Consider the following 23,000-nt stretch of genomic DNA (forward strand, 5'->3'; position numbering starts at 1 on the left):
AGTGTTTCTTTTCAAAGCTACATTATCCTCAGGCAGGGCCAGCTCTAGGACAGGTCCCTACGTCTTGACCCCTGTGAAGACAGGGAGAGACGCCAGCAGAATAGAATCCCAGAGTCACATCCACACTAAGAGGCCCAGGGATCAATCAATTCACAAACGGAAACAGACCTAAACACAAGCTGAAACTGGCCCAAGGTCACACACACATTAAGCACATTCAGGATAGAAACCCAGTTGTATCCATTTCAGTCTCAAACCTGGGGTTGAGTCGCAGAGATGCTCAAGGAGCATGAGGCTGCCTCTCTTTAGACCAACCCCCCCAGCCCCCGCCCCCAGGCCTATGCCCTGCTCCAGGCTCCAAGCGCCATGGAGCAGAAGGAGGCGTCTCCAGGCCTCAAGCCAGGGCCAGCTGCAAACCGCATCCTGGGTCCCCAGGCGGCACGGACCCGCCCCGCCCCTCCCTCGGCTCCCCGCAGGCCCGAGCCTTTGTCAGCCACGCGCTTACAAGCTCACACACACATATCCGCGCTGCCACGCGCGCGCACACTCCGGCTGCCTGGCGCACACCCGCAAGAGGCGCACACACTGGCCGCACGCATGCAGGGGGGTGGCTGAGACCGAGGAAAGAAGGAACAGACGGGCCGTGCAAGCACAGACGGCCTGGACTAAGGGAAAAGGAGGAGAGGCCGGGGAACCTGCGGCTGTGGAGGAAGGGGGCGCACAGGCGATAAGGCAAGAGAGACGCAGAGGAGACTCTGGGAGGACAACGGATGAGCCGTCAAGGGCTTGGCGAAGGCTCACAAGCTGCTCCAGGGGTGGAAACTCCACCAATCCCTAACACGGGGAGCGTGGGGTGCTTTGGATTGGACCCATGGAACGCCAAAGCATCGCTTGAACAGAGGGTCCTTAGGGACTCTCCAGAGGGCTTGGATCTAGGGAGCTGGCAACCAAAAGCTCCCTAGGGCATCTGGGATGGAAGGGCCCTGGTCCTCGGGCTAGATGGGGCATTTGCTCACCTGCCACAGTGTACCTGTCCAGGTAGTTGAGCACGTTGCCTAAACTCAGGATGGCAGCAGCTGCCCCCCGCCCTCGGCCTAAGCTGGCCGGTTTGGGCTGCGGCGCGCTGGGGCCCTTGGCAGCTGCTGCGCAGCCAGGGGTGCTGGGGATGCTGGGGAGTCCGGACGGGACCCGCCTCACGCTGCCGGACAACGTCTGCACCTCTTCGTCGGCGGACACGACTCCAGCGCCCCCAACACCCCGCGCCCCGCAGCAAGCGCTACCTCCAGCCCCTGGCTGCGCCCCCCGGCGCCGGCGCCGCCGCTCGGCGTCCGCCTCCTCCTCCTCCGCGCCGCCCGCCGCCGCCGAGGCGCATTCCAGGCACATCATGCCGGCCCGGGCCGGGGCGGCGGGGGGCGCGGGGGGCTCGGGGGACGCGAGGCCCAGCCCGGGCCCGCTCAGTGCGTGCGCGCGCCGCGGAGCCGCCGCTGCACCATCCCGGCCCGGCCCGTCCGCTTCTGCGCTCGGGCTCCAGCCCTGGCTGCGCCGCTGCTACTGTTCAGTCAGTGAGACGCGCGGCCCCGGCGGCTCTGACAGCTGCGGCCGGCCCCGCCCACCAAGCTCGTGTGCCCAATCACCTCCGGGCTCAAGCCACAGCCCCGCCCCGCACGTGCTGCCCCGGGGGGTGCGGGGGCGCCTGGCCGCACAGCCCCACCCGCCTGACGGGGGCGCAAGTCACGCAGTAGCGCTGCGGCCACGGAACCCTCGGGGATCAGGAAGCGATTGCGGGGAGCTGCAGCACCGATTAGGATTTAGGTGAGGGAAGAAGGGTACCCCAGACCCTACTCAACTTCCACCCTGCCCCTGCGATGGGAGAGGACCCCTGGCTGAGGCCGAGGAAGGCCCATGGCTTAAGCTACGCATTAAAAAAAAAAAGTCTCAGATGGTCAAAACTGGGGAACCTGTTGTAGAGCTGACTCCAACAGTTACTCACCTTAATTCAGTCTGTTTAGGCAGCGCTGCCTAAGAAACATGATTGGTGGACCCAGGACACAGACCTCATGAAGGTCCATTGCTCTCCTCTATAGAGAAGCACCTCCATGCTATGACCTGGGCTCACTCTGACCATATCTCTACCCCCCATAGAGTGGAGCTTGTGAGAACCAGGGCTCGGATTAGAGCCCAAAAGAACCAGGAGGGCCTCCTCAATGCCAGGCAGGGTGTCCTACACCTGTAACCCCAGCGTTTGGGAGGCTGAGTCAGGAGAGATCCAATCTCAGACAAACGAGAAGGAGAGGGGATGGAGCAGAAAAAGCCTTTGAGGGGGGTACCATCTCCCCAAAACCCTTAGTGAAAGTTGGAAAGCTGGATCCTAGCCTATATCTGCTCTTGCGTGTGGCTTAACATTGGACGAAACCTCTATCTTTCTGGGTCTTTGTTTCTATTGGGGGAATATAGTCCAGGTAGTTGAGCACGTTGGGGGGGGGGGGGTTGTCAGTTCTGGAGAATGGCTAGGTAGCTTCTGTGTAAAGAACAGTCTTCTCTTGTAAGTCCATCATTTGGGAGGCAGAGGCAGGTGAAACTCCGAGGTTCCAGGCCAGCGAGTCCAGGCCAACACGTCTCTAAATAAATAAATATGTAAAAGGAAAGAAAGAAGTTAAAACCCAGTATAGCATGTTCTCCCTAGTATGTGCCAAACCCTTGGTTCAAATGAGAGAGTCAGGGGAGACTTAATTCAGCCCCTCAGATATCCAGTGGTTTCTGTCTGTTTCACAGACAGACTTCAGGTCACCAAGGTGACCCGTCATAAACAGACAACTAGTCAATGGTCTGGTTGGTACGAAGCCAGGGCCCTGAAATCATCTTGCTAGTGCAGGCTGCTCCAGAGCCCACGTCCACAACAGGAACATCTTGTGAAGGTGTCAACCACAGTGAGTCATGGCATAGCCAACGGATGACAAAGCATAAGGCACTCAAGCACACACACACACACATACACACACACACACACACACACACACACACACACACACACACACACACGAACACACACACACACTCCACTGTCTTAGTGAGCAGAGTTAATCCCCAAGCTGGTGTTTCTTGGCGCCTTCAAGGTGTCTTTTAAATTCTGTGAACTGACTAAAAATATGCTTCGGCGTGTTGAGTATGAATGACTGTGACGGAAGGTTAGGAAAACAGATTTCATTCTGAAAGTTGCCTGCTGCCTCTTTCCAGCTGGCTGGATTCTGGCCTGTAAAGTCAGTCGGGGGGCGGGGGTGGGGGGGGTTTCAATGCGTGGCCAGGGATAACAGGTGATTAGCAGACAAGCACAGACCCAGAAGCTCCATGGGGCCAGATCTGTGTGGCTGTGCCAAGCGAGAGGACCATGTCTGCTGTGGATGCTGCCCAGCTGTGTATCTGTGAAGGAGGCTCTGCACGATGGCTTTGCACTCTACCCAGGCTGCGTCTCAATTTCCCACCCCTGAACTCTCACCCTTTCACAACCCTGGCCTGCAAGGCCAGTTTTGGTTTTGATCCACTGCCCTTCATCTCCACCCCTGGTTGAATTCTAGAGTAGGAAAAGAGGGCAGTCTTTTGAGTCCTTCATATGTGGGGCCACCAAGCAAGCCATCCATTCCTATTATGAGACTTCTAACTTAAAGGCAGTTTCTGGAGTTGATCCTGTGTAAGATAAAGGGCCCCAACCCATGGGCAGGGCGATAGAAACAATAAGCTCTTTCTGGCTGTGTGGCTGCGCACAGATGAGGGCTTTGTGAGAACTCCTGGCAGCATCCTAAGACCATAGGATGGGCCTCTGGGTATTGTTTGTTTTGGAGAGGGGTTGAGGTAGAGTCCTGGCTGTCCTGGAACTCACTGTGTAAACCAGGCTGACCTCGAAACTCATAGAGGTCTGCCTGTTTCTTCCTCCCAAGTGCTGGGATTAAAGGTATGAGCCACTATGTCCTTCAGACCTGTGTGCTATTATTTCTGTCTCTGTGGCAAGGATACTGAGAGACTCTGGAGAAAGAAGCAGTCTGCCCTCCTAAGCTCCTAAGCTCTCTTATGGCTACCTCCTAAGTCAGTACCTTCCTGGTTAGCCATCATTCTACCCACATCTTCTTCAGAACTCTTTTCTTCTGGACAGGATGAGAATCTGAACTCAGCAGTGGCTCCAGGACCTTCTGATATTCATTCATCTGCTCCACACTGTAACTGCCACACAAGAGCTAGCACATACCTATAATCCAGAACCAGAGAAACTGAGGCTGGAGGATTGCAAGTTCCAGGCCAGTGTGACCCACACAGTGTGACCTTTTCTTAACAACAAATTCCAAAACAAGTTAGGTCAGAACATTAGGTGCTATTACTCCAAGGATAACTATATTTGGGAAACGGTAGGGTAAACAGAGATATTTCCTTATTGAGAGACGTCTCAGATCCTTTGCTATGACTGTGCTGGCTAAATTTATGTCAACTTAACACAACCTACAGACGTTTTGGAATAAAGAACCTCAACTAAGTAACTGCCTCCACTAAATCGGTATGTGGGCAAGCCTGGGGTGCATTTTCTTGATTAATGATTTATGTAGGAGTGCCCAGCCCACCATGGTGGTGTCATCCCTGGGTAGGTGGCCCTGGGTGCAATAAGAAAGCAGGCTGATCAAACCACAAAGGACATAAAGTAAGAAGTGTTTCTCCATGGACTCCGCTTCAGTTCCTGACTTCAGGTTTCTGCCTTGAGTTTCCACCCTGACTTCTGTCAATAATGGACTGTGGTGTGTAAGTGTAAGTAAAATAAATCCTTTCTCCCCCAAGTCGTCTTTGGTCACGATGTTTTGTCACAGTAATGGAAACTAGCCTGGATAATGAGTGTGTGCATTGCAAGTCTCTCAGAAGCAGGGAGAAGCTACCATATGCCCACAGACAGTTTGTAAGACTATGATGGCTCTACGGCTCTACAGACCATTCTGTGAGAACATACAATGAGCTCCATCAAGGCTGGTGATCTAGAGATCTGTTCCTCTCACCTCTGGCATCTCCACATGGTAGCATCTCCCTGGCTTAGGCTGTGGTAGCTTCTCTTATCACTTGCACGCCCTTTGGGCATCCTTCACTTACACATGGGGTCTCAGTGATCGCACATCTGTTTGTGATACCCTGACCACCGCTCTAGATGGTGCTCACCATCAAGTCACCCAATGTCCCAATTATTCTCCCAACAGTCCCCCGACACCTTAAGCTATCCTCAGTGGAACTCTGCATTCTCCCCTCTGATCTGCTTCCCATTGAGGCAGCATTTATCTTCTGACCCACAGTGACAGCAAAGAGAAATCCTTGACTGTCACTGTCTTACTTGCCCCCTTATTTAGATAGAGCCCGTCCAGTCTCGCTTTCAGTGGTTCCCACTGCCCACTGATATATCTCAGACCCTTCAGATGCCTCACTTGGAATGCCTGCCCATATCCGCCTCCAGGATTTTCTCCCACAGTGATTGTTAGTAATTTTCCAAGCCCTATCTGTGGTCCTATCCCTGCCTGGCACAAAACCTCTTCATAGATCTTTTCATAGCTTCACAACTCTTTCTAACCCATGTGTTTCTGGCCTCAGAGCCTCCTACATATCTCTGGCACATTATCTCATGGTAAGGGATCTGAGACACCGCTCCAAGGACATGGAAATCCTTGAATTGACATATACTTTCTGGAGCCTGGGCAAGTGCAAAAATTGGTTCATTTATTTGTAGTCCTGATCCACCCTTTACCAGAAAAGCCTTTGGTCGGTAACTCAATGATGGTTCAGGACCACGGAGAGCGTCTCATGTACAACCCACTCCCCTGACCCTTTAGTTGGGCTCTCCCTGTAGTACAAGGCCTTGCAGGCTAGCTCCTGTGTCTGGTTCTTCACAAACCCAGTACAGGCTTGACTTCCTCATAGAAGCCTTCCCTGACCCACCTGGATGACCAATCATTTCCTCCTTGGGGCTATGTTGTAATGTGTATTCCTCCATCACACCAAACTCATTATTCTGATTATGTTGGTATGATTCCACCACCACCACTCCACCCCCAAAAGACATGAGCCTCAAGGTCTCATCCCCTGTCTGATTCATCTTCACCATCCAGTGCAGAGGAGGTGCTTAGAGAATGTTTGTTGATTGAATGAGCAAATGACATTTAGCAGGTGCAGGAAATATGTGTTGATTTGTGTTGTGTATCTGTCGCTCTGGGTGATTCAGAAACCAGCCAGATTTCAATCCTTGTATCTCTAGAAAAGGCATTTTCTCCCTGGTGACTCCTCCCTCCATCCTAGAAACAGCTTTCCTGCAGGTCACCACCCTGGCTGGGAGAAAGCATGCGTACTCTGACCCTGCTCTTGCCACACTGACAACCCACTGGAGTCTCCATCCCCCAGCCTGGGGCCTGCCTCCTGAATTTTTCTCTGAACATTTCATCTCGGTCTCTCTCCTGCTCAGAACAGATGGCTCTGAATCCCCACTCATACAGAAGTTTGTGTTCCGTTATTTTATTTATTTTTTTCCAAGACAGAGTTCCTCTGTGTAGCCCTGGCTGTCCTAGAACTCGATCTATAGAGCAGGCTGACCTTGAAACACGGAGATCCACCTGCCTCTGCCTCTCGAGTCTTAGGATTAAAGCCGTGCGCCGCTGTGAATGATTCACTTGAGCATTGTTAACACTTCCTAAATTGTAGATGCCTCAGTTACCTTTGATCGTGGACTGAGACCTTTAGAAACAAAGATTCTGGAAGGACATTGAGAGGAGCCTCTCCCTCACTCCTTGTAGAGTGCAGTGGCTCATCCCAAATCATCACAGTAGATGCTGTCCTTAAAGGAAAGTGTGTGTGTGTGTGTGTGTGTGTGTGTGTGTGTGTGTGTGTGAATATTCATTGTTTTGGTGTTGGCAATCAAACTTGGGGCCTGCTAGGAAAGCACTCTGTCACTAAGCCACACCCCTGGCCATTTGGTTTGGATGATCAGAATTAATTCATTCCTCTTCCTAGCAGCTCTCATGGCTTCCTGGTCTTAATGGGGCTATGAATCAAGCCACAGGCAGAGGCTCCAATCTAACCCAACTGGACTCTTGTGTCTAGGGCATTAAATCTTGACTAAGTGGGAAAAGAATGTCTGGAGCTCTGAAAAAATTAAAAGGTGAGGTAAAAACTCTGACTGTTCAACCTTCCCATCAATCCCACGAGCTCTTCCTACCCTGCAAGTGAGTCCTTGCATCCTTAAGGTAGTCAGTCCATCTGTGTTGCATGTGGTTCCAAAACCAGATCTGGTAAGGCTACCCAGAGGAGCCGGTACAAACCCATCCTTTTGGCACTGGGATAAATCATGGCTTCAACGAGCATCAATGTTTCTTGTCAGACTCTCTGATAGAACCTTTGTAAGCTCTGCTACCTTACAAGCCCACCCAGATACAATAGGAAGTCACCCAGTTCAGGGAGTGGGACAGACAGGTCAATGGCTAGCTGCAGGAGAACAAGCTAGGGCAGAGGTGCAGGGACCTCAATGCGTGCTCAGCCTTCCAAGCTATAAAGACAGAGAGGAAAGAATGCTTTCATCACCAGGCTACGAGTACCTCTGCCGTGGTCATTTGCCAACCTAGAGAGCAAGTTAGCAAGTACCTCTGCCGTGGTCATTTGCCAACCTAGAGAGCAAGTTAGCCTCATGAGGCTAACATAGGCACAGGCACAGGCACAGGCAAGCACATCTTCCTGCCAAGATGTCTCCTAGAAGCTGAGTCATTAAGGAAGGGAAGGAGCAGGGTCGGGCTTGGGTTCTGCTTGCTGAATAGCATTTCACTCCTGTTGACATTCCCAACAAAGAAGCCCAGAGTGTCAATAACTAGGATTACCCAACAAGCGCCCTTCAGGCGATAAAGATATATTCTGTTTACTACACTCCTCTACTCTTTGAAGTGAGGCACTGAGGGCCTCTCACAGACTTGCCACTGTAACCTCATCTACTGGGACCAGTCCCCAACAGGCAGGAAGTAGGAATCTGAAGGAATCTGGGGCCTGGTTTTGCTATAGATGAGGTGTGGCCTTGTCCTCCCAGGGTCCCTCCGTCTTAGAACTCTGGCACTCCCCTGACTCATTTAGAAAACAATATCCTGTAAATCCCTGGCTGGGCATAAGTCTCATTGAGTCCTAGGAACTCAGACTTCAGAGTGCACTAGAAGAAATGACCCCAGACCAGGGATGAAAGCTACCACACTGTGGCAGGCAACCGAGGCCCCCTGATCCCAGCCAGTCCTGCCACCTCTTCCTACCAGTGGCACACACACCTCCTCTCTGGCCACACCCTTCATGAGTCACTATGTGCCTCCTGCCCCATCCCCTCTACCCTAATTCTGTTCCCCATGCCTAGGGTTTTCTTCCTCCACATCTCTTGTCCCAAAACCACCTCTAGAAGGTTTCTGAGCCATGTGACCCCTTTTCTCTGTCTGGCTTTGGGCTGTGAGGTCCAAGGACAGGCTGGAGTCTGAGTCCCCACACCTTGATGGGACCTATTGATATCAATCAATGTTTGCAGACTTAGCAGAAATGATGTTTCAGAGCCACTGGACTTTGCCCATTGTCTGGCAGCTGAGCTTCACAGCTGTATGGATACTAGGCTCTGACCCTGGCGAAAACTTGTGAGAATCATGTGGGGCCTGGGCTAGAAATCTGCCTTTGATGCCTCTCAAATAGAGCTGTGGAATCTGCAGCTAAGATCAAGGGAGGAGGAAGCCCTGATCCTCAGCATACGGAGAGCAGCATGGCTGCCTTCTCAGAGAATCATACTCCCCACCCAGCCTGTTTCCTTGGAGTTTCCGGGTGATTGTCTCATGAGCTCCAGATGCCAACTTGTGAATTGGGGGTTCTTGTCCTGGAGATGCCTGCCCCTGAGGAGAGCTGAGCCGCCGGGCAAGTGTAGGCTGAGCTAGAGAACCTAGCTCCAGGAGTCTGCCACAGCTAACTAGAGACAAAGAGAAGCCGTAAGAGGCAGGGGAAGAATGTAAGGGCCAAGAGCTGTGTTGAATGCTGGGCCACTGCTCTGCCCACAGATGCTGGGAGGCAGGCACAGCCTGGCATGGCAGAGGTGGCAATGAGTGAGTGAGTGAGTGATTGCCTGGCTGGGCTCCGGGGGAGGGGACAGAGCTAGGGTCATTAGAAAGAACATGCCTCCCTGCTGCTGCCTGCCTGGAAGCTGTTGATCTCCTGCAGGGCCTGCTGAGCCCAGCTGCTCAGAACCCAGTGCCAAGTGTGGGTCCCCATAGAGCTACACCCCCCACACTCCCACATCCCGCTTCTGCCCACCGTGGAGATGCTGAGGTCAAAGCATAGGCTGGAGAGAGGGAGAGCTACTTCAGGAGTATGTGTGAACAGTCATGTGAGCCACTCTGCATGTGGCCAGGAGGCAGTTGCCTCTGTAATTTGCACAGGCTGCACCAGCAGCCACAGGGAACCCACCTTCAAGACCACCTCTCATTCAGATGATGAATTTTCACAGAGGGGTATTGTGTGTCTCCTATGCCTTTGCAAACAGGAGAAGCTAAGTCTGAGTGAGAAGGTAATGGTGGAGACACCCAGCCACCAAAGCTGAGCAACTCCCTCCAGACCCCCACTGTAGAGGCCACCATGAATCTTTGGCTTGGCTTGCCCATCTCTTCTCTCCCCCTCCCTTGCTGCAGAGGCTTCACAAGGCTATAAATAACAAGATGGTCTAAGAAGCTCTGAAATCTGAGGGCTTTGCACTGGTCATGCTTTAATAAGGGCCTGGTCTCCCTGGAGGGTGTAGACACAGGGCCCAGACTCCCTAAAGGATGGTGACAGCTCAATCCAGCCAGCTCCTGCGCCCTGGCAGCTCTCTAGCAGGGATTGAAAAAGTGGGGTCCCTGAGTCACAGCCAAGATGGGTGGGGGCCCCAGGAGGATGTAGGTAGGATTGAGCCTGCTCACTGCAAGGCAGGGGCTCAGGGCTACTCTGTTGGGGTGCTGGTGCCAGATAGCAGCCCTTGGCTCTCGGTGTTCCTGCTGGCTATGTCCTTGCTGTCCAGAGTTCCTGCAGGAAGCAAAAGATGATCAGTCAGCCCAAAGGAGGTAGAAGAGGCTTGGAGACCAGCCTTGGGGACGATCTATTACAAATCCTTGAAGTTCTGTTTGCATAATAAATCCCAAATCAGTCCCCATTCAGTGCTACCCTTGTGGATTTAGCTCCAGTGTCCAGAGCATTGAGACGTCTCTGCCCCAAGTCTGGCACTCTGAACCCTGTTCTCAATATGGCAGCCCTGGGGATGGGTTCACAGAAACCTTCAGCACCTCTCCTCTTGGAAAGCTCACAGGGGCTCCCATCTCACTTTGGGTGAAGGCGACAGTTCATCCAAGGATTGCCCCTGTGCTCTGCTTTCCTCACCCCCCACCATCCCCCTCATCCCTGGTACAGTCTCACAGACCGCCTTGTCAGACTCTAACACATCAGGTACACTCTCACCACAGGACCTTTGCACGAGCTGTTCTCAGCTCCTGGAGCCCCTTCCAGTCCAATAGGTGCTTGGCTCACCCTTTTTCCTCTTTGCTCTTTCACTCCAATGTCACCAGTTCAATGGGGACCACATCATCTGTTGTTATCAACCCTTTTCCCTGGTTTGTTTGTTTGTTTGTTTGTTTGTTTTGTCTCTATAGCTTATGTCAAACATTTTCCCTCCTGTTTTTCTGTTTTTGGTCTGTCTCTAGACACTAAAGCATCAGCTCTGTGAGGACTCTGACTCACCACATTCTCTCTCTCTCTCTCTCTCTCTCTCTCTCTCCAGCAATCTGCTATCTTGCCTGGCACACAACAGGGGCATAACAAGCACTCTGGAATGGACCATCCAGAGGCAGTCGCCGGTGCTCCCAGTCCAGATGTGTCCAACCTGGAGCCTGGGAACAAGGGGTGGAAGTACCTTTGCCAGGTTGCCTGGCCCGGGCCTGGTCCTTTTCCAGGTGCAGTGCAGTCAGCAGGAAGAAGCCACCACCTAGCACTATGGCGAAGGCACAACACAGGAAGCTGTGCTGTAGGCTGAGGAAGTGCTGCAGGTAGGAGTCGGGGCGCTCAGCCTGCAGGACACTGGAGATCTGCCATGAAGAGAGAAGGGCATTTGCCAGGCCCACCAGGTGGCCCCAGGACCTTTTCAGAAACAGCACCTCCCAAGTTCCTCCCCATACACACACTTAGACACTCCTTACAAGTCCAGTGAGGTAGGGGCTGCCAGCATCTCCCAGGACGTGAGCCACTGTGATCTGGAGTGCCTCTGCCGTGCCCCGGCACCTGGGCACCACCACGGACTGCAAAATACAGAAGCCCTGGAGCTAAGTCTGAGGGAAGGCAGTGCACTACTACCTTCTCCTCCTGTTCCCATCTGCCCAGAGTGGGTAGACTGGACGGGAGGAGTTACTGACTTTCAAGACCTGAGTAGCGCTCTAAGACTCAGGCCCCTTGAAGCCCCAGAGGCCTCCCAGGACAGGGATAGTGGGAAAGGAGTGTAGTGCTGAACAGAGACACTCGTCAGAGTTCACACTTGAGCTGGGAGAACCTGTCTAGCTATGAACACAGTGGTAGGCAGCATCTCAGTTCAGGGATCCAGACATCAGCACAGGTAGGTGTGACCAGTGCAGGGCAGCTGTGCCAGGGAGGCTCACACAGCTCCGAGCAAGAAGGTAAGGGCATCAAGAATGCGACTTCTGGAGTCAGTCAGTCTGGGGTCTACTCCCGATCCCTACCCATTAGCTGTGCGTCTTTGGGCAAGTCGCTTCAGCCATTCCTGTCTCCTCTCTAAATGGGATAATGATAGTACCCACCTTGAGGGCTGTGCTCAGTGTTGTTCAGTTTATACATAGAAGCTTCACATGAATAGCTATCCTGCTGACAGAAGGCTCTGGGCATGTGTGCTTCCTGCCTGGCAGGCATTCCCTCACTGGGCCTACTGTGCAGCACTATTTATCATTTATGACTTACCCTTATGTCACCTCCTCTGTGAAGCCCTCTCAGGTTTAGGGGCCTGCCTTCACACACACACACACACACACACACACACACACACACACACACACACACGCCCAGTTGGGCACCACAGTTAAATGAGGGTATGCCCCTGGCACTGGGAGGGGTTTTGGTCCATTTCCTTACCTCTCATACTGTATTAATAGCAAAGCCCCTAATTTCTCCTGTGTCCCTGGAGTACTGTAACACACGAGGGACAGGAGGTCTGGTGAAAATCTGCCAACCAAGTAAGTCAAATAGAAACTTCTGAAAGACTCGTCTCAGGAGAAAACCTGCCAGCTCAGAGCTATTCCCTACTATGGCAGCCACAGAAAAGATTGCTGCTCTGTGGTCTTGTCCCCAAAACCTCAGTGTCCATTATCTGAGCCCATCTGCAAATAATAATAATAATAATAATAGCATTTAATGACTACTTCCTGCATGTGTTTTTATGTATCAGCTCCAACAAGTCATGAAGGAGATACGATTATTTCCTGTATTTTATAGATGGGAAAACCTTCACAGAGCAGGTAATTAAATTGCCCAGAGCAGCCCAGCCAGGAAGTAACAGGGTCCAGACTGGATGACAGGCTTTCTCTTCCCAGGGTCTGGCCTTCTGACCCTCTGCTGTTAGGGATGAGGGGAGCTGACATGTTGATGTATTCACTGCACAGCATTTAAAAGGTAGACAGTAAGGCTAAGAAGACAGAAGCAGGCCGTGGGGGCTCACACCTTTAATCCCAACAGGCAGGAGGCACAGGCAGGTGGAGCTTTCTGAGCTGGAGGCCAGGCTGATCTACACAGAGTTCCAGACCAATGAGTGTTGTATAGTGAAACCCTATCTCAAAAAAAGAAAAATTAAAAAGACGGGTTCCTTAGTGGTCCTGCCTATGGGCGGGAGAATCAATGTCTTACAGAGAGAGGTCAAAGGGGACACAGGAAGGTAGGAACCCAAAAATATGACTCTGGATTTCAGAACCGTACCAGACAGACACAGGAGGTCTGCTGGGGAGGGGCTTGTAGGTGGGCAAGGCTGATCTGTGGAGCCACTGTGGGCCATCAAATAGTATGGTGGTCACTGGGGCCGAGGTTTCTCTCCCCACATGGTGAGAGAAGCTGGGCCTCCTGCCATCCTCAGGACCTGCCAGCGCTGGAGGAGGAACCGACCACAGATCTGCACCTTCTCAGGACTTCCTTCTCACCCCATAATTATGTGATTAGTCATGGGTGGCTCTGGGAGCCGGGCTCAGCTTTGGCTCCCTGCACAGAGTCCTCCAGCAAGATCCACATGGGGCTGGGGGCTGCTCAGACCCCCCTCCCCCAGAGTAAGGTCTCTGCAAGCTGCCTCCATGGCTTCTCAATATACTGAAGCATGGGCCCCACCCCCTGCCTCCCCCAGGGTGCCTGTAACTGCCAAGGCTGGGCCGAGCAGCACCTGGCAAGCTGGGGATGGGTAATTTTGAAAATGAGTGGCTTTTGGGTTTCCAACATTCCAGGTTCACCAACTTCTGAGACAAAAACACCTGTGTTTTGGCTCACCCTTCTCAGAAAAGCAGTTCCCTTTATAGCCTGGGGCAAGAGAGGTGCAGGCAGCCACCACCTTACAGAAAGTTGGGGAGCAATCAGGAAGGACAGATTCCCTGGCAGCTTGCCTTCTGCACTCCCCAACTCAACCCCTGTGGCCAGACTCCTCTGAATGGCAGTACAGTCCCTCCTCGAGCCTCCTCCTGCTCAGGACTGGGAGGAAGAGTGAGCCATGGGGAAGCAGCCTGGGTAGGGCAGCTGGAGGCTCCTGGAGCAGAGTTAGGGATAGAGAGATACCTTCTTTTTCTTTCCAGGAGAAAAGATTGTCTCAGGCACAGCCGAGCCAGGAGGAGATGCGCAGGGAGGGTGCAGGGAATGAGCGCCTCGTGAGGATGGGTGAACAACGAGGAGATAAATAAGGAGAAATCTGCAAGGAGCCTGCAGGCTGGAGAGATAACTATGAAAATCCAGCAGCTGTGCTGAAGACTACTGGGCCAGGCCTCGGTGGGAAGTCTGCTAGCAATGCAGTTCCTGGACTGACTCTCCACCCACCCAATCAGATGATGAGGACAAAGAGCCCGCAATCAGTGACAAGCTCCTCCAGGCTTGACTCGGAAGGATGGAGTGTGAGAGCCATTGGAACAGGCAGCCCTTGGGGACCTCCTGTCTAAAAGGAGCCTAGATTCTCCCCACTGGAGAGAGTAGTGTCCTGAGGCAGGACTGGTGGGGATTAGATGACAGACACCTCCTCAGGAACACACAGGGTACAGATTTTAGCTCACTGCTCCTTTTTGGCCTGAAGCACCCTGGTAGGAGCTACTTGCCCATCTATCTATCTATCTATTGCGCATTTGAGCTGAGGTTCTCTCAGTGGTCACCTGATGGCCACAAGCTGTCTCTCATCTTAAGTAGTGGGGGACAGGCATGAAAGGCAGATTGCTAGACCACTCCTGACTGAGCTCCGCTGTCCATCCTCTCCCCTCCCCCCTCCCTTCTCCCCTCTCCCATTCCCCTCCCCCCTCTCCCCTCTCTCCTCTCAGGCACCAGCTCCCAGGAACCCACAGTCTCTCCCTCATTTTCCCATTAGAGCCTCTTTGCTCTCTCTACCAACAGCTGACCACCTGAATGTCTCCTGCTGCAATTTCCTCACAGCAACCAAAAGAGAACTTCACCTCCCGCTTAGGAGCAAGCGCAGGTAGGTACAGGGGCCCTTCTTCCACTTCCTGCACAACCTGTCCCCACATACGTCCTTCCCCTAACCTGCTTTCTCCATGGGACCTCAGTCTCCACACATGTCCCCTCCCTGGTTCCTACAACTTGGCTTTCTGCCATGTCTGCATAGTATATTCTCTCTTGTAAACTTGTGCCCCTCTAAATGATGGGAACAGAAAGGGCTGCACTCCCTGCCACCCCCACCCCATCTAGTACAGGAAGATCACTGTGGGCCACTGGGCTTAGGGCAGGCAGGAAGGCAGCAGGAAGAGCATGGAGCTAGCTAGAGCAGAAGCCTTGAAGCCATGAAGGGCTCAGAGAGCTGTAGGCTGGCTGCATGTGGCCAGCTAGCTCCCCCACAGTCCAGATTCTAGCTGGCCCCCAGAGCCACCCTCTCCCTCCCTCCCTCGAAGTTGTGGGCACACTCCTCGTTAGCACTGCAAAGCTTCTGGCTCTGTTGGGTTAATGATTCCAGCAGAGACAGACATAGGGATGCCATGTAGCCTTCACATATCATTGGGGCCGTCATGTGGAAAAGGGATCACAGTGGGGGGTAAGCAGAGGAAGCTGTGGGGGGCAGGTTCAGTGTGGCTTGAACCGCCTGAGAGAGGATGAGCTATGTAGAGGGTGGGTGTTCCCTCCAGCCGTCTCATTCACCCCACTAGGCAGGTAATGATTAGACCTTTTTATGGGCAAGGAAACTGAGGCCCAGGGCCATTTGCCAGGCCTGTGGCTGAGTCTGGCCTGGAGCCTAGGTCTCCTGTGCAGAAGGAGGGGCAGGGAAGACTGGCTATATCCAGTGATATGTTTGTTCACTAGAGCCAGAGACAGGGCTGAGCCTGAACCACAGCAGGCAGTGAACATCCTATCAACAAGGTGTTCACTCAGATCTTGTTGTCTGATGAAATGATATACATCCCCACGGTCCTTCCAAACCCAAGACACCTTTAGGAGGCAGAAGGGCCATGGGAACCTCAGGGTCACAATAGAAATCCTACCCATTAACCCCTGAGCCTGATAGCGGGCTAAACTTTCTGCAGGTCGTCTCTTCCTGCACTCTCACAACAATGGTCCTAACATTCCATCCCTGTTTTCCTTATCAGGAAACTAAAGCTCAGAGGTACAAAGCAACCCGTTAAAGTCACATGGCTTGTGAGTGATAGAGGGCAGAAGCAAGCTGAAGCCAGGGGCTGTCTCTGGGGGGGACTCTAGCCTGACCCTCTTCACCAGACAGCTGCTGGCCAGGCCACCCAAAACCCTATACCCAGTGCCAGACCGTGCCAGTCTGCCAGGAGACAGCAGGAGGGCCCTCGGTGTTTCTAGACTTAGGAGCCTTGTTATCAATCAGAGTTCACAGTTTCATAATGTTCAAAGTCCTTGTGGCTCCTCAGAAGCAGCTGAGAGGCTGAACGCAGGGCAGAGCCGGGGAAGGAACAAGCTGGACTCTGGACACCAAACCCATGGGGTGAGAACAGCATTAGGTCTTATCATAGCCAGCTCTTCTAGGACTTCATGAGGTGGGATGGGCTGGAACCAGCAGGCTATAGTGACTAGTGCTCCAAGTCCAGCGTCCCTCTCTATGTGACTCTAAAGTACAGGCCGAGGAGCCCACTTACTGAGAAGTGGGTTTGGCAAAGAAGGAAAGAAAACCTGTGTGCCAGTCCAGAGCTTTGCCACTGTGTGACCTTGGTCCAGGTACCAGCTCTCTCTGGGCTCCCATGCTTATATGCAGGGATGATAGAGGAAACACTTGTAAGTGTTTGAAAGGAGATGTTTTGTGTTTAGATACTGTGAAAAGTGGCCTTAACCCCTATCCCATGGTCTCTGAAGTCCTTCTCAATTCCCAGGCTACTCAAAAGTGCCAGGACCAACATGTAATCCATACCTACCAACAGGATATCAGCAACTACCGCCCAGTTACAAGACAGAAGGAGCTCCCCGAGGGCCAGGAACACCTGTGGACAGAGGATGGCCTGGATGACTGCCCCTGCCTCAGGCACCCACCCCTCCCACGGTTCCTCCATAATTGTGCAGAGTGGAAACTAAGGCTCCCCCAAAGGAAGGCACTATGAGACTGGTAGGTGGGAAGAGCCTGGAACAGCAGCCCCCAGGATAGATAGGCAGGTTGCCACTGAGACCCCAAGATGAACAGCAGGTCTGAGAACTCTGGTTCATAGCCTCCAGAACCCAGCCCTTGGGGTCACCCATGGAGCCCCAGAAGGAGGAAGCAACGCGACTACCAGAGCATTTCCAAATGTGAAGACTCAGGATAAGAAGGCCGAGGTCTCAGCTCGACCACCTTCTGATTGTTGTCTCTGGAGGACTACATATGCCAGTAAGCCCCCCAGGACCCTCTCAAAGGCTTCTCTCAAGCGCCTTTCTTAGACCCCACCCTCCAGAGCAAGCCTTAGCACAACCATTGTGCAGACACAGGTAATTTCTAGCCAAGGCCAAGGCTGTTCTCAGGTCATAGCTGGTCCAGGGCAAAGCCAACCAGAAACACAAAGCTTCGGCCCCTGTCCAGTGCCACCCTCAGCCTTGCTCCCGGCATCCTCTCCTGCTGGCCCGTCTTACCCAGCTTTCTGCAGTTTTACCTCGTGCCAGCGGATTAGGAAAACCCTCATTCCCCTCACTCAAGAAGAGCTTAATGAAGCAAGCGAAGAAAGAGGAGGAAAGGCTCACTTCACCCAGCCCTGGAGAGCTTATTGCCAGGGTGGAATTAGTCATTCCTGGAGTCACGGGGCTATGTTCAAAGCAGCACAGCCTTGGGAGCTCAAAGGCTTGGTATCCCAAAGGCAGAGAAGTGAAAAAACACCACCAGAAAGAACACCTATTGCATGCTAGGCATCACCACTCCGTTACCCATCTTGGGTCAGGTAATTTGATAAGGTTATCATCATACCCATTGTCACAGATCAGATCACCAGGCCCAAGGGTCACTTTCCAGAGATGCCCGTTCCTCTGTGTCTGGCTTGAACATGGTGAGATTGGGAAGGCCTTTGGCTTAAAGAGCTCCCAGGGGCCTCCAATGGCCATGTGCTTTAAAGGCTGGTGGGGGAATCAGATGAGGAAAACGTTCTGGGCAGAGGTGACCCTGCCAGATACAGAGGGGCATTCAAAATGAGCTAGAAAGAGCTGCAGGAGCCCACTAGACAGAAGCCCTACAAACAATGCCTGGCAGACATCTCTTGTGAACAGAGGCAGGAGGCTGGAATGTGCTGCCACACTAGGTGGGGCAGGAGAATGACCTGATCTGTTGAGAGAAGAGCAGAATAGAACCTAAGCGGCTCCTGTGATCTCGCCACCCAACCCAGCTGCCTGTGGCTGCTGCTTCTGGCCCTGGGTACCCTAACTGGGAGGCCCTTGAGGTCAGGGTGGGTCTCCTTCTAGGCCTAGGACAAAGGCTGGGCACCCACAGTAGTGGGAAGCAGGAAGTCAGTGGTGGGCAGGACTCGGGTGAGGCCCAGGCAGACCACAGCCCTGCATTCCATCTTGACAGGGCCTGTCTACCCAGATTCTGGACCGCACGAAAGCCTAGCCCAGAGCACCTCCCATCCCTATGATGTCCCATCATCCGTCCACCTCTACCCGGGCCAGAAGCCTCTCCTCTCCACATACTTTAGGCCACCTCTAAGTCCTCCACTAGGCTAGACATCCACTGCCACAGGAACATACCCTCCTGTGTCATGTTACCCTTACCTCCACACCCACAGGACATCCTGAAATGTACCTTTTCCTTCTTCCAGCTGGACTAGGGTGGATCCTGGTCCCAAAATAGAGCCCCTTTAGAGGGAGGCTGCAGCCACAATGGGGCCTTTCAAGATGAACAAGCTGCCTAGGGGTGCCAGGTTTCCAGACATACCTGGAAACAGGCACTATGCCACCAAATCCATCACTCTACTTACGGCTTTGAGGGGCAGAGGGCCGGTGGAGAGAGCCTGCCTTCTAATCCCATAATTACAGAGGCTCTCCAGGCAGGGAAAGCCTAGCCTTCTGGGCTCAAGGAGTGCCATTGCCATAAAGGGTGGGACACCTGCTTGGGGACCTTGGGAAAGTCCCCCACACCCACCTCGGGGCCTTGGTTTCTCTCACTGCACAGCCTGGACAGACACTAACATACCATGCTTCTGCAACTAGAAACCTGGTTATACACTTTTGTGCACACATACATATATACCACATACACACACACACACACACACACACACACCACAAATACACATACTACACAGGTGTAGATATAGAGCTCCAGTTTTGAAGAATTTGGTCAACTGCTTATCTCCCAGGCCCAAGTCCCTCTTGGACAGCCACATACACCTCACGTTGACATGTCCCCTAACTTGTTTCCCTCATCCCCTCCACTGTTCCTGCCCACTGTGGCTGAGCCAGACAGAACACAGGCATAGATCAACTGACAAGATCTGCCAAGACGCTTCCCCTTAGATTCGAGGCAGGCGAATCCCAGAGCCTGCTGACCCTGCATGACTCCTCCTTGTGCATCTTACATGCTCCTTCACTCTGTCTCCTCCTGTCCATTGCTGATGGCTTGGTCCAGGCCTCTCTGGTTTCTCAGGCCCTATCATCTCCCCAACACCTCCTAGAGGGGACTTCCAAAGGGGAAACCTGATTCTGCTTTGGTCTCTTCTTTGGGATCAGGTGGCTTCCCTGCACCCTGACTTAGTTCCTGATGGGTAGGAGATCCTGGGAACACTGCCCAGGGCCTGAGAAATGACCTGTGCTGGAGAGCCCCTGACCTCTGACATTTCATCCCTGAGCTGGGCCAGTGACACCCTATATGTCTGGCTTTAGTCATCCCAGCCACAGAAGCCTGCACACACACACCACCATGTTTACACTGGCAATTATACACACACACATACCATATGCACAAGCAACAACATAAACATACAAGGACTTCTGCACATACAATTACATATATGCAATGCCTCACACACATGTATATAAGCTTCAATACACATGCACACACACCACTCAAAACCTGAGATACACATACATCACTCCCATATCACATGTATATACATATGAAGGCAACAGAGGAGATACATAAAATATCGAAAGACGTGTGGTACTAGCTATGGAATTCTCTCTGTAAGGTCCGGCTGCTTGGGAGGCTAAGGAAGGTGACCACTTGAGCCTAAGAGTTTGAGCCAGGCTGGGCAACATGGCAAGACACTCTCTCAGAAACAAAAACCAAACTACACAATGAATGCACAAATTAATACTGGTGTTAGCACAGTCACAGGCTGAGCACTAGCTGAAAAGCAGCCTACCATGTATTCCCACAATGCCACTGTGACCAGCAAGTCACACACACACACACACACACACACACACACACACACTTGATCTGTATATATCCTTGCACAAAACATATACACACTGATGCATGACGGGTACATCCTGGACAGGGACAACCCCCAAGAACCTATATCTTCAGTCTGAGCCCACCTCACCCTTCAAATTGAGCACTGACTGATCCTTGATGAAAAGATTCTAAGACCCACTGGGAAGGAAGAAGACCACCGTCTCCTCTGGACTCACGGTACGTAGGAAAAACCAAGAGAACCTCCCCCACTTATGCAGCAATGCCACATTCAGCATGGTTGAGTCAGCCAGAACATACCCAGAGTACAGCCTGGCCGCCAACAAGCATCCAACCGTGTGGCTGGCATGCTCTACCCATAGGCCAGACAACCTGCAATGGCAGGGACTGGCCTGGGGGACAAGGGCACTGACTGGTCTCCAGAGTCTATCAACCACCAAACAACCTGGTAAGCTGGCAGCCAGAAAGTGAAGCAGCAAGCTCTGAAGCCCTCCTGGGGAATCCTGTCAGGGAGTGAACTTCCTTTATGGGCTGTGCTGCCATGCACAGAGACACCTGATAGATCTTAGCAAGATGGTGGGCCTCTTTAAGCCCCACTGAGACAGATCTGAGGGTGGGGTGATGGTTACTCAAACCCAAAGAGCAGAAAGCAAAGAGGCCTCTCCCACAAGTCCTCAAGGGCAGAGTTGGGGATGTTAGGAGAATTCTGAAGGTCTGAGGTACCGCTGCTGGCACTGTCCCAGGAGTCGACCCTCAGATGACCCGTGACCACAGCTCCAGTGGACATATCCTGGCTGATCCCAGACAGCCTTGGGAGTTCTCAAGGCTGAAAAAGATAGCCACCTCAGGTGATCTTAACTGCCTCGGGGATGCCCACACTGGCTAGGCTCCATTCTACCTTGGGTAGGGAGCCAATTCGATGTCCTGATCAAGTCTGAGTTGGAAAGGGCCTTAGAGGTCATCTGGAGAAGCTCCCAAGTAAAGATGGTGGCTCCAGGAGCCAAAAGCAGTAAAGCAGGGAAAAGAGTTTTTTACCAAAGACAAAGAACAAAATCTAATGAAATAAACATGAAATGCTGGCAGGCAAGCAGAAAGGCCACTGATTCTGCAGCGTGTGCTGCTCGGTGTCCTCCCGAGAGCCACTCTACAAAACCCTCCTCACTGGAGGAGAATACAGCCTAGAGATCTCCTTAACAGAGAGCCAGTGGGACAAGTGGCTGCAGAAATGGGGAAAGTGAACTTTCCTGCCCTGCCTCCACCAGCCAGAAGGCAAACCCCCATTCCAGAAGGGGGTGCACCCACCAATTACACAGAGGAGCTCTGCTGTGCACTGCATTTACCTAAATCCCGACTAGGAGCAGAGCCCAGGTGCTCTAACAAAGACTCCCTACTACCTGGTTCTGTAATTTCCTCAGGCGACAGAAAAGTCTACAGAGCCTAATGTTCAACTCAAACTACAGCCCTGATGCAGAAGAGGAGAGCCACAGAGAAGCCTGGACCAGAGTCAAGAACTCTGAAAGCACAACCAATGCAGTGTCTGGGCAGAGCTACCCACACCAAGGGTAGGGGGATGTGATCTGTACACACCAAGGGAACTGTGCAGACATATAGGAGGGGAAGGAGGGAGGAAGGAATGGAGTGGGGAGGAAAGAAGGGAGGAGGGGAAGAGGAGAAAAGGAGGTAGAGAAAGAAACATATAAGGGAAAAAAACAGAAGGAGAAAGAGAATACAGAGGCTGAAAAGACATCGAAAGAGAAGTTAGGAAAACCTTGTCTAAGGCCATACCACCCCAATGCACCTGATCTCTAATAGGAAGGATAGAGAGATAGCTAGGTGCTTAAAGGTGCTCTGTTCTTCCAGCACCCATTAAACAGCTCAGAAATGCCTGTGACTCCAGCTCTAAGGATCTGACACATACCCTCTTCTGGCTTGCATGGGCACTGCACACATGTCTCTCTCTCTCTCTCTCACACACACACACACACACACACACAGCATGCACTCACAATACATATAAAATAAAGATAACTTTTTTAAAAAGGGAAAGAAAGGAGAAAAAACAACAAAAAAGGAGAGAGGGAGGGGAAAAGGAAGGAGAGGTAAGGAAAGAGAGGGAGGGAGGGAAGGAGGGAGGGAGGGAGGGAGGGAGAAGGGGAGGGAGGGAGGGAGGGAAATAGGGGAAGAATCCAACCTAGAAGGCAGATGGTAAGAAAAGGGACACGGACTTCTTATAATTGCTTCAGACTACAGAGTAATGTAAGAAGGATATGAATCCAATGCAGACAGTTATCACTCAGTAGGATAAGACATAACAGGAGATGACTTACCTAAGGAAATATTACTAAACGGAGGAGGAAAACCACCAACATCAACACAGAGCTAATGTATTGAAAATAACCTCACTTCCTGGTGGTTGCTAAGAGGACACAAAGAAAAGAATCACAGAAGTGAGTGACATGGAGGGTAAGTGAGGAGGAGCAGGGTTCCAGGTCGAGGGAGGTAGAGGCATGGCATTGAGGAGGGGCCCGCCCTTAGGGCCAAAGGTTTGGGAGCCTTCTCACATTTCTTCTCCTCCCAGTACCAGTCCCAACCATGGTCCAGCACAAGGAAAAGCAAAGCGATAAGCCTTAGAAACAGTCAGAGAGATAAAATGAGGAAGGACAGGTTACTGACTCTGCAGAAGGAAAAGCAGACATGACCAACTCTGAGGTGTTGTGGAGCGCCTACCTCGGGCACACTTGCTGGCTGTGAGGAGTGGCCTCCTTAAGCCCTTGCCCTATAATATGTCCCCCTTCCCCTAGAGTCAACTGTACCTGGCAACTTGTTTTGAATGAGCATATTAGAGCAAAGGGGGTGGGGTAACCTTTCTGTGATTGGGCTATAAAATACTCTCTTCCAT

The 23,000-nt window shown here is 52.4% G+C and overlaps 2 protein-coding genes across 11 annotated transcripts in view; both read right to left on the minus strand.

Moving 5' to 3' along the window:
• The window catches only part of Spns2 (spinster homolog 2), a 38,339-nt gene extending 36,772 nt beyond the window's left edge, over positions 1–1,567 (minus strand). For 3 of the 5 annotated variants that reach the window (XM_006532935.2, XM_017314460.2, XM_006532934.2), the window contains exon 1: positions 1,017–1,543. In XM_006532935.2, the coding sequence (XP_006532998.1) occupies positions 1,017–1,386 (370 nt within the window). In that variant the 5' untranslated portion in view covers positions 1,387–1,543. Of the gene's footprint in view, positions 1–1,016 lie in introns of all 5 variants that reach the window. The other 2 variants (XR_388404.3, NM_153060.3) reach the window with 2 other exon arrangements.
• An 8,176-nt stretch (positions 1,568–9,743) lies between these two features.
• Spns3 (spinster homolog 3) overlaps positions 9,744–23,000 on the minus strand; it is a 52,357-nt gene continuing 39,100 nt past the window's right edge. For 3 of the 6 annotated variants that reach the window (XR_388557.3, XM_011249311.1, XM_006534488.4), the window contains 4 exons: positions 16,647–16,712; positions 11,229–11,327; positions 10,946–11,117; positions 9,744–10,065 (listed from right to left, as the gene is read on the minus strand). Coding sequence is in view for 4 of the 6 variants with exons in the window: in XM_011249311.1 (XP_011247613.1) it covers positions 9,983–10,065; positions 10,946–11,117; positions 11,229–11,327; positions 16,647–16,712 (420 nt within the window). In the remaining 2 variants the exon portion in view is untranslated. The remainder of the gene's footprint in view (positions 10,066–10,945; positions 11,118–11,228; positions 11,328–16,646; positions 16,713–23,000) is intronic. The other 3 variants (XR_388556.1, XM_006534486.1, NM_029932.3) reach the window with 2 other exon arrangements.

Source organism: Mus musculus, chromosome 11 (genome assembly GCF_000001635.26).
Source record: "Mus musculus strain C57BL/6J chromosome 11, GRCm38.p6 C57BL/6J".
NCBI lineage: Eukaryota > Metazoa > Chordata > Mammalia > Rodentia > Muridae > Mus > Mus musculus.